The 12,016-nt window shown below is 38.3% G+C and overlaps 1 protein-coding gene across 1 annotated transcript in view; it reads right to left on the bottom strand.

The window, feature by feature from the left end:
* NECAB1 (N-terminal EF-hand calcium binding protein 1) overlaps positions 1–12,016 on the bottom strand; it is a 162,069-nt gene that overhangs the window by 35,410 nt on the left and 114,643 nt on the right. Inside the window, exon 6 of the mRNA XM_049854509.1 lies at positions 7,296–7,432. Within this exon, the coding sequence (XP_049710466.1) occupies positions 7,296–7,432 (137 nt within the window). The remainder of the gene's footprint in view (positions 1–7,295; positions 7,433–12,016) is intronic.

Below are 12,016 nucleotides of genomic sequence, written 5' to 3' on the forward strand. Positions count from 1 at the left end.
AGGGTTTTCAGTGGCTGTGATCTTTTGGAAATATGTCACCAGGACTTTCTCACAAGGTGCCTCTGGGTGATATTGAACCTCCAACCTTTTGATTAGCAGCTGAGTGCTTAGCCATTTGTGCCACCCAGGGACTAATTGCTTCATAAGAAATGGTGCACCATGAGAAGTTTAAAATTCGTGAGATATCGAAGCCGTATCAACACATCTTTATTTTATCCTCCTATCTCAACTGATGGTTTTGTAAAGAATTCTAGGTTGCAAATCATTTTCTTTCAGAATTTTGAAGGAATTCCACCATTGACTTCTAGCTTTCAGTGTCGCTATTGAAAAAATCCAGTGTTTTTTCTTGATCCTTTGTATCTTCTTGCTGGAAGATTTTAGTTACTTCTCTTCGTCACCAGTATTTTTTAATTTTATGCTGGCATGCCTTGGTGTTGGGCTTTCATTATTCATTGCAATGGGCTCTTGGTCTGTTCTATAAATCTGGAAATCCATGTCCTTCAATTTTCTTGAATTATTGCTTTTATAATTATCCCCTTTTTTCTCTTTTCAGAGCTGTTTTTTCAATTATTGAATCCCTGGAACTGATCCTCTAGTTTTCTTATTTTTTCTTCCCTATTTTTCATCTTTATCTGTTTGTGACAATTTCATCATGCTTTTATCTCCAAATTTTTATCAGAAGTTTTTATTTCTGCAGTCATGCTTGTAATCTCTAAGAGCTTTTTGTGTGCTTTGAATTTTTAAATAGCACCCTGTGCTTTATTCATAAATGCAATACCTTTTCTTAGCTTTCTGAAGTTACTGATGATTTTCTTTTGGAAACTTTCTTCTACTCCCTGGGTCATTTATTTCTTTTGTTCTGTGTGATTTGTTCTCTGCCTCTCACGTTAGAGGCTTTTCTCAAATACCTGGTGGTCTTTGTTTGGCCCTTGTATTTCAGAGGGAGGAAGTACAAAGCTGAATCAAACCTCTGTGTGTATGGTGGGGATTGTCAACTCACAGCCTCCATTGTAGAGTGGAATAGCTGGGCCTGATCACTGGGGGACCTCAACTATTGGTATCTTTAAGTCTTTTCTCTTGGCCTTATAATATCCCTCAGAGAAGCATCGCCCAACACTATGGTATAAGGCTGGCTGCCAGTGCTCTGGGAGCAGAGTGCTGCAAAACCAAAACCCATTGCCATTGAGTTGATTCCGACTCCTAGAAACCCCATAGGACAGATTAGGGCTGGCCCATAGGGTTTCCAAGGCTGTGATCTTTACGAAGGCAGACTACCATATCTTTCTCCCATGAAACGGCTGGTGGGTTCAAACTGCTGACCTTCCAGTTAGCAGGTGAGTGCTTAACTGCTCTATCACCAGGGCTCCTTAGACTGTTGCAAAGGGTGTATCAAATCTCACTGTCACATATAGTGACCTTCATTTAACTTCTCCTTTTTCAGTATGGCACCCTCACCCCAGTTATGCCAGGTATACCCCAGCCATAGTACCTCTGTTCATTTTCTCCAGAGAGTATACTGTAGACCTCCCCAAGTATAGAGGAGGGGCAGTCACAATGCTGCATTGGGCGGGCCAGGGGCTCTGGGGACTTAACACTTTCTAAACATCTTTCAATTACCTTCATTCCCACTATCAGTTACACATTGTACAGGCAATTTCCTGACCCTTTTTGAGATCTGTATGATACCAAATAGATTGTGCCTTGGCTTCCTACATTGCCTGCTTAAGTTTTAGTTTTCTTAGATCGTCTAAATCAAATCTTTCTTAGATCTTCTAAATGCCACTAGATCCACATTCTTTCCAGGTTCCAAGTTTTTGTTCCTGTTGAGTCTTCCTCCATCCTTCTTATCTTTGTGAGTTTGTGCTTTCTTTTACTTAGGCACTTGTATTGTCAGTTTTGAAGGGTTTAGGGAGACAGCAGAAGAAATCACAGGTTTAATCTCCAATCTTTAATTAGACCTCCCCAGGAATTTTCTTATAGTATCAAAAAGTTAACTTTACATACTGAACATTTTGATCAAAGATTCTACAGAAGAATCCTGATCAAAAAGGGGAAAATGCAGAACAGAATTTCCAATTCTCACTGATTCCAGACTTTCTGAAGCAATGGAGGCTGGATGAACCCCTGAAACTACTGCCCTAAGAGAATCTTTAAACCTTAAACCAAAAATATCCCCTCGAGTCTTCTTAAACCCAAATAATAGTGTAGCTTGACTAGTAAAAAATGTCTACCTTGAGCATTATGCTTTTTTAAGAACTATCTATGTGGGATCAAAGTGACAACAGCAACTCGAAAGATTAGATAGGAACCTTAGCGGGCAGTGAGTCTATTAAGGAGGGAAAACTCAGAAAAGGAGGGTGAGAATGGTTGCACAACTCGAAGAATGTAATCAATGTAACTGAATTGTACATGTAAAACAGCTGCCTTGGTGATTTTTGCTGTGTATATTTTCACCGATATCGACAAAATACACATTTTAAAAAAAATTAACTTTCAAGAAGCTTTGGTGGTCACAGGTCTAGGTCATTAAAGCTATCCTTCTCTATGTTTAAGCTAAGGAATTATAAACTGTCTGAACTTTTATAATCACTTGTAGGCAAAATTAAAGCTTTTCCTTACTGCTATAATGAACAATTATGAAAACAAGAAAGTAAGTTTTAAGCCCAGGAGGAATCAGTCATATCCCTGGATATAGAAGAACATTGCAAAATAACAGCAAATTTGAAGACTCCATTATAAAAATGAAATCCATGTATAATTAAACTACATTCCCTGAAATCTGGTTTGTGAGGAAAAGAGGTTTATGTAAGAGGACATGGGTCCTAGAGAAGGAGTCTTTAGTATAAAGAAATGATTATTCTTGTCATTGGCTATTAGGTACTTTCATTAGACATGGAATTAAAGTGGCTTCCATTCAGCCAGTTTGCCGGGGCAGATACAGAGTGTTGTAGGATGCCATCTGAAAATCTCACCTGTGTGGCACTCCAGTTGTATGCATCCCTTCTCTCTGAAATGGCCATTTTCACATGAATAAACACAGACATTTTGCCCAACATGGCGTGTCTAATTCATTACTGCAGGATGAATGACACTGTGCAATTCTACCCTGGGGTTGATAAATGGAATAGATGACTTCTGAAAATTTGTTACATTCTGAGGAACTTCTGTATCCCCAGGTTTCACGAATATTAAACTCCAAAGTAATGTTGATGCCAAAGGAGAAGTAAATTATTACAAGCCTGGGAATTTTAATGATATCTGTGGGTTGTAACTCTTGACTATGTACGGCATCATGTACTCTTTCTTTATAAAAATCTGATGAGATTTTTGGATACACTGATTTGACCTTTCCTTGCTGAGCTTACTCTCCCCTTCCCTAAATCTGTACTGCATACCTTTGTTTGGCTAATTTTCCTTAAACTTTCTTTGCTTTATGTTGCTCCCCTATTTGCAACCACCAATGAAAAACTTTGATAGGTTTAAGTCTAAAGCCATCTGTGCAGGTTTTAAGACCTTTCACAATTCCAGATGTCAGTTAGGCTGTTCTCCTCACTATCCCAAGTCCTCACCCCCAGCTCCCTGATAGGGATTCCTGGAATTCCCTTTCATTCATTCAATCTTATATTTTTAATATGTAGTTGTGCCATGTAGAAGCGAATAAAGCAAAGTTCCTGTCATCAAGAATTCAAAGTCTAATGAGGTTATAAAAAAGGGCTGAAATTGTAAATAGATATTAAGTAGAGGGTAGTTTTTTTTTTTTTTTTAGTATAGGAGTTGGAGTTCCTATGGAGTTCAAATAGTTAATGTGCTCAGCTGACAACCAAAAGGATGGAAGTCCCCAGAGGTGCCTTGGAAGAAAGTCCTCGGGATCTATTTCTGAAAAATCAGCCATTGACAACTTTATGGAGCACAGTTTTACTCTGACACACATGAGGTTGCCACAAGTTGGAGCTGACTTGATGGCAACTGGTTTACTATAGGAATATGTGGTGATGGAGTCAGAGGTATCTAATCCTGTTTTGGGAGCAGGGAAAGCTTCCCAGAGAAAGTAATGTCCAAACGGTGACCAAATTAACTAAAGGGAGTTAGCCAGATAAGAAGGCATGAGTATGTAGGGTGAGTCAGGATATATATCTGAAAGGATATTCTCTCCTTCCAGAGAATATCCTTCTGCTATCCGAATCCGCTCTAAAGGTTCAGTTCAAGTCTTGTCCTCCATGAGGCTTCCTCACTGATCTCTTGTTTAATGTCATGAGAAAGAGACTGTAGTTATGGTTAGAAGATTTGCTTTTACAGAATGTCTTTTACTGAGTGGCTGAGTGACCCAGGGCAAGTACTGAAATTTAACTTTTCCGTTTCATCTGTAAAATGGGGATACAACCTCTGTGGTTTACTTCAGTGGGATGTTTTTAAGCAAATGATATCTTTAACAATTTGTACAGACTTATAGTAATCACTGTATATGAACATACATATACACATATCAGAATTGCACTGCTCAATGAATGTTTATAAACAACACACACCAAGGCAGCCAGCACCCAGGTCAAGAAAAAGAACACCATGAGGGGTCACTCTAGGCACTCCCCTCGTGCTCCCTTCTAGTCATTATTCACTGAGGATCATCTTTATCCTGCTTAGAACAGCATAGATTAGTTTTGCCTATTTTTGTGCTTTATAGTAAATGGATACAAACAATACATTTTATTACGTGTCTGGCTTCTTTTACTCAATATGTTTTTGGGGTATGACATTCATTCATCTAGTTGTGTGCAACTGTAGAAGGCTTATTGTCACTGCTGAATAGTACTCCAGTGCTTGAATATGTCATGACATATTTATCCATTTTCTCATTGACAGGAATTCGGGTAGTTTTTAGTTTTTGAATAATGCTGCTATGAGCCACAAGCCAAGGAACGCCTAGGACCACCAGAAGCTAGAACAGGCAAGGAGGGATCCTTCACTAAAGCCTGCAGAGAGAACATGCCTCCCCCTGCCTCCACCCAACACCCTGAATTAGGATGCCCAGCTTCCAGAACTGTGAGAAAATAAATTTCTGTTGTTTTAAGTCACGAGGTTTGAGGTAATTTGTTACAGCAGCTCTAGGAATCTGTAATACACTCTAAGTTCTTCTTTCTTTCTCCAGTTGAGCAAAGGAATGGCTGACTCAGGGCCTGATTCAAGGGTAAGCCTGGTGAAAGCAAGTTCAGCCATTTTTTTTTCTCCCTGACTTTTCTCCACTGGTGAGGGGCCTGGAGCTCTCCTGACTTGGGTTCTGGAGTCCACCTGATGGTAAGACAAGCCTTGGGAGAGGAGACGCAGCCTCTTTAGGTTTGGGCCTATGTCACGTGTGTCAGTCTGCTTGCTAGAGACTCCACACTGGACATTAAGGGTATAAACCCATAGTGCTACCTTATGTTCTATGTCCTTGTCTGTGTATTTTCTTCAGAAAGCTTTCAGGGAGTTGTATCAGTGATTTGGGGCAATATTGGGGCCTCCCTGGGTGCTACACAATAGCATTCCCCAAACTGACCTGAGACATGTAATATTTCCCATTTTTCCAAACTATTTTTGAGCCAGAAGCCTGGGAATAGAAGATTCAGCAATCCTCTGGTGCCTCCCACTTTCCTTACACTCTGTATTATCATGCTCCTTCCCAAAAAACACAGCTGTGGCAGTTGTTGGCAGCAATCACAAGAGTTCAGGGCCAGCTGGTGACCTAACCAAAGAACAGTTTTTCATTAAAAATTCACTATGTGGTGGTGAATGAGGAACACAAGTTTGCAGGAGGCCACTAGAGAAAGAAACAAAAGCACGCGTGAAGAAGCTGAACAGAGCCCTCCCACAGCCTCTTAGGTGGCAAATGACGGATTCTAAAAAGGGAGAATCCACTTTAGTTCCAGAAAACCTAATGAAAAGAAACAACAGGCCTTATTTTCTCATTAAGAACGTGAAATCAATTTCATTGTGTTTCAAGACATTCTACTTTTCTCTGCTCAAATTTGAGGAGCTGGGCTGTTGCTTTTCTAAAGATAATTGTTACGCTTTGCCGTTTGATATGGAATCACACAATGCAGGGGAAATAGGAAGTCTATAATGTGAAGAATGATGCGTAAATCTATTGAAGAATGCACCCCTGTGTGCATTGGCTGCACGAGCTCATTAGCCCTGGAATTACTGGCTTTTTTGTTAGAGTTTGATGGCGCTCACTCATTTTGACATTGTAAACACACGGCTGAGATGTCCTTATACTAATTTTCTTGAGATGGCATTAGACTAATGTATCCGTATGTTTGTTTAGAAAAATTGGCCTACAGAGTAGTCTATTATTAGCCTGTTCAGAAAACTTACTGTGTGGTTCTCCTTAATTTTATATGGAAGAGATAATAAGTCGTATCTCTAGGTTAATAGATATATATGAATCAGCCAACAAAACCTGGTAGCACAAGCAAGAGTTTTGCCAAGCCCTTCTCTAGTTTGCAAAGTATAAACAATGATAACTCAAGAAAGTGTCAACTGTTGGTTGGAATTATTTTGATGTTTCCTTTACACATTTCTAATTTAGGTTTCCCTCTGGCAATAGTACCTTTAGTTATATATAAAAAAATAGCTATTATAATATTATTACTTGTCTTCTCAAGGGTACTAATTGAATTTTGAAATCTTTCCCCATCATTCGTTTTTCTTTATTATCTTAAATAATTAGGCTTACTTAATTCTCAAGTCTCCCCAATATATTCAGATTCACTTAGCCTGCAAGGCTCTTTCCCATCATTTACACATTTTCGAAGTATACCCGTTTGCAAGATGAGCTCAAATGTTATAGGGAAACTCCATAAAAGCAACTTTCATCTCTCTATCCATATGTAATCTTTTACTCTTCTGAAAAAATCTCTTGGAAATTTATTTCCCTTTTTCTATGGTATTTATCACTTTTCGCCTTGCTTTATAGTTTTAGTGTTCATGTCTTATTTGTGTAATGGGTTTTAGCCTCTTTAAGAATAGAGATTATGTAAAATATATTTATACCATCCCCTGTGTCTTTTAAAGTCTTTTCTATCTACTGAATTCTCAATTAAAATGTGTTGAATGAATGATGGACAATAACAGAAAAAGCGGAATGGTCTTTCCAGAGGCAAATATAATTTCAAGTACCAGTGTAGGTCAGTACCACTCTTTTGAAATCTATTAATTCTCATTTTTAGTTTTCACTAGTTTAAGTACCAAGTATATCAACTGGCTGTTCATACACACAGAGTCACTAAAGAGACATCATATGAAAATATGTAACTTGCCTTTCTTGACGGGTTTGCTCCTCAGTAGTTTCCATAGCACATTCAAGGGAATTTTGTAGAGACTGCAGCTGATTTAAGGTCTCCTTCAATAAAAATCGAGTTACAAATTGTTCCAAATTAGAGGCATCTTGGTAGTCCTAAGGGTGAAAAAATAAAGCAATTAGAAATAGGGCTTGGAAAAATACTAAGGGATCATTTTCCCCATGTGCCTGTCATTCTCAGGTTGATCCTAGAGAGGGAGAGACAAGAAGAACAAAGAGATGAGTTCTCTACCATGTTGAAACCCCGGAGCTGGCAGCACTGCTGTATCCACCAACCTGAAGAAGCTGAATGAAAGTTCTGCAGAAAAGACTGGAATATCCTACCTCAAGATTTAAAAAAAAAAAAGACAAAACCCAGCAGAATTATTGAATAGACATATGTATGAAAGGAAAAAAAATTATCTGAGACAAAAAAATTGGAAAGTGACTAACTCAGGGTTTGTTGTGTTTCATTTGAATGGATGACCATGCCACCATGTAGTTTCTCCCTTACCACCTAAATGCAGTCACGTTTCAGCAATTGGCTTAGTTCCCTCTTGATGTATTTATTATGCCTGATGTCTGTATTATTCTGAAGCCAAAGGAAATTATGTGTAGTTGTCTCGAATTACAGAAAAGGTTAGGCCTGGAATATATAAACAGTTTACTAACTCTGTGTATGCCCCTCCCACAGTTACTTTACCTGAAACTCATTTGCGTTTAACCTCTAGCACACCTCAGCCACAAAAGCACATTCATTCAGACAGACCCATGTACACAGAGGGCAATGCACACATCACAGATGTACTTGTGAAGCTTAATCTAGGTAGGCTAGTGGGCTATGGATGGTACTACTTACTGCCCTTGTCCTCTAACATCTCAGGAAGAACTAAGAAAGAAAATCAGATTACCACGAAATGAAATGGTGCCAACCTACTGTTTCAGGTCGTGGGACTAGCCAGCTATATCCAATTTTCTAGAGTCTTAGGCAAGAGTAGTGGATACAAGTTCATCCAAGGAAAGGATTTATTTGGCTCTGTCCCCCAAATTTTTTTTTATGGTTGTACAAAACTGAGAGGAATGATGGTGACGAGATAATGCCATAGTCAAGGTGCACTAGGGAATCTTAGAATGTGGCAGTAAACCCAAACAAACTAGATTTAGTTATTTTTTTTATATAATTTTTATTGTGCTTTAAGTGAAAGCTTACGAATCAAGTAAGTCTCTCACACAAAAACCCATATACACCTTGCTACACACTCCCAATTACTCTCCGCCTAATAAGACAGTCTGCTTTCTCCCTCCACTCTCTCTTTTCGTGTCCATTTCAAGACTTAGTTATTTAACTGTTTACTTTGGTCTCAGCTTTCTCACTTACAAATCAGGCAGAGAAACTCTAGCATACATTGCAACTCAAAAATACTCTCTGCCTCTATTAAGTCTAAATTAGGAAATACTAGACTTGTGGTTGGAACACTGCCGTCCAGCTTACCAGGTCAGGGTGGGCTTTGCAACAAAGGGAAACACAGCATTGTTCTCAACAGACTGCCCTCATTTCATTTTTTGTATCATTTGCTTATCTTCTTCCCTTCCCTTATTCTGGATGCCCAGGTTGGGGACTGCAGACCCAGGTGGCATAGATCCAATCTTCCTTCCCTTCTCTCAGATATGCAGCAGATGTTCCTTTGGAAGGCAGTAGCAAAGAGGCAGATGGAAAATTAAATAGATAACAAGCTGGAAAATGTCAAAGCCTGGCCCTTTTTCTTCTCAACAAAAGTGTTAGTTCTGAAGGTACGAAAAGGGATCTTTGCATTCCTAGCTCCCCAGAAGACAGATATGCTGGTTTCAGGCACATGTTCTTCTGAACAAAATCCAGTATTTGAGCGGTTAGCAGAAAGAACTTCTACTGATCTGATAAAGGAATGAAAAAAAAAAAAAAAATGTACAGATGATACCTGATATCCAGATGCTGCCTTTCTTTTTTTTTTTTTCAAACACAGTTTAATCCTTCATGTCTGTTAGACAGGATATGGACAAATGAAAGCTAATAGTATATTTATATTTCTCAGATCCCAGTAACGTTCAGGTCATCGATAATTGTCAGTTAAGTGAATAATTAAGTGGAAGTTGTTAACAAAACAGAATTAACATTTCCATTTTTGCCTTTGGAAAGCAGGAACATAAATATTTCAATTGTGTACTTCCTATGTGTGGAGCTAGAACAGGGCTAGCATTCATTTAACAGTATAATCCTAGCGTTAAAAGCATAGTGCTTTGAAATTCAGGTTTCTTAGGGGTTTGCCTGTGCCTCTTAATTGTCAGATCATTTCTCACTAAGAAGCCCTTGTCCAGCTGTATGATGGGAGAGTGGAAATCTTAGCTATTAACCCACTATGAATCATCTGAGTTAATTAGGAAAATCAGAGCATCAGTCTGCCCTGTTTGTATTTGTCCTATTTGAAAATTAATCACGTCAGTGGCATCCAGTCTCAGCGTCTCCTTGCTTATGAGGCCAGATACAATCACATTTAGCAGGGGGTACTGTTCCGTCTGCCTTTTGAGCTAAGCCCCTGTAGCTCTTCTCATTCTTGTGTGAAACGTCTGCGCCAGCTTTCTATAACAGAAAAAGAAATCACTCTTACCAAGATAAGGTTGCCTTTTTCTCTTTTTCCACTTTCCCAAAAACGTTAGCTTTTTCATACTAACTGGCTTATACTACATCATCTATGTCCAATTTCTTTTAAAAATCCCTAGGCTTTTAAGTGATGCCGTTTTTGAAATCAAATTTAAGCCTTAAAAAAAAAAAAAAGCACTGGTTCTTAATTAAGAGCCTTAAATATGGAATGAGATTAATGAGATTAATTGCAGGATGGTCTTTGGAAATCTTAGATGGCAAAACAAGAAATGAAAACATTTTCAAACTGTAGATTCCCAAGGATTAGGAAATTATAGATTTGCAAGTTAGTAAAAGAGGGGGTACCAGGATCAAATTTTGGGAAAAAATACTGCTAAACAATCAAAACATTGACACAATTTCTAAGCCTTATCTTAACTAGATGTTCTATAACTTAAAATCAGAAAATATTTTAGAGACAAGTTGTATTGTTTAAGATCTTCCCTTGGCAAACCCCGTTTGTTTGCCAAGGGCTCATCCTGGAGCTGTCAAGTGCTTATTTTCTTCAGGCTTCTTTCTTCTTGTTCTATTTCCCTGTCTCACACCGGGTGACCCTAACAAGAACACATGTCCCCTCGCGGTCTGCCGAAAGAACAATCCCATTATTCTGGGGAGTAGTCCTCTTCATCCAAGTGGAATTTTAGGAAAATGTACATGAACACAGGGACATTTACAGAGTCAGACTAAACCTGGAGATTCATAGCTAACAGAGGAAGACAAAGGTCACATTCATATTTATATAACAAGATAGAGTGCTGGTTAAGAATCTGGGTCTGAAGATAACTCACACTTAAATTCTAATCCATTCTGGTGTCCCTCAACACTTGAGGAAACTTGGGAAAGTATTCAGCCTTTCTAAGTCTCTATTTCCTTATCTGTGGATAAAATCTAAATCTCACAAGCTTGTTGTGAGGATTAAATAAAATATAGCACGTAAAGCACATCATGCAGTGTGTAGCTCATAGTTTTTGACAAATGTTCATTATTGTTATTAATCTTTTGTAAGAAGGATATTACAAAGTGCAATGGATAGATTATTGGCTCAAAATTCAAAGTACCTGTGTTTGAACTCTGAGGTAATAGTTCATCTCAGAATTATTGCTTGGATAAATGTGTGGCTGGTATTTGGCATATAGTGGGATTAAAGAGGAAGTGACAAATATTGGAGTTAGGCAAAGAATATCTAATATACTGACAGTAGGAATTCCTGAGGATGAAAACCATAGCAAAGGAATAAAATACTGAAATGTATCATTCAAAAATGCTTTTCTGAAATAAAAACATTTGAAATTATATTTTAAAAGTACATCACATATCTGAGAATATCAACTCAGAACAAACAATATCAAGGTATATTTTGGTAAAATTATTGGACTTTAAAAGACAAAGCAAAAATCCTTTGTGCACCTAGATATAAAGAGCAATGACTTGGAAAGGCAAGAAAATTATACTATCATGAGACTTGCCAACAGCAACATTTTCATCCCAGAAGAAAATAAAGCAACATATTTAAGATGTGCAAAGTAAGAAAATGGATCCAAGGATTTTATATCAGTAAAAATTGACTTTTAAGCATAAAGTGCACAAAGAACTGTTATCAACATGCAAAAAACTCAGGTAATATTGTTTCCATAAGCTCTTCCTAAGGAATCTATGAGCGGATGAGCTTCTGACAACCAAAATGACTACAGAGACTTTGACATAAAGATTGATGATCTTGATCAGATACTGGCACACGTTACTTTAGAGGCCAAGAGAATAAATATTTTAGACTTTGTGAGGTGCAGTCACATATCCTGCCATTGTAGCATGAAAGCAGCCATAAAAAAAAAAAATAGGAAATCCTTAAACAAATATGCCTGGCTGTGTTCACAGGCCATATCAAACAGGTGGTTGGCAGCGTTTGGCCCTTGCCTGGAGCTGCTCACCCCTGATCTAGGCGTCGACCATCAATAGCTGCCAGCATCATAAAAAGAGAGACAACCAGATATTATGTGCTTCCTGTGAGAGAATGCACCATTAGTATA

This window comes from Elephas maximus, chromosome 15 (genome assembly GCF_024166365.1).
Source record: "Elephas maximus indicus isolate mEleMax1 chromosome 15, mEleMax1 primary haplotype, whole genome shotgun sequence".
NCBI classification, from domain to species: domain Eukaryota; kingdom Metazoa; phylum Chordata; class Mammalia; order Proboscidea; family Elephantidae; genus Elephas; species Elephas maximus.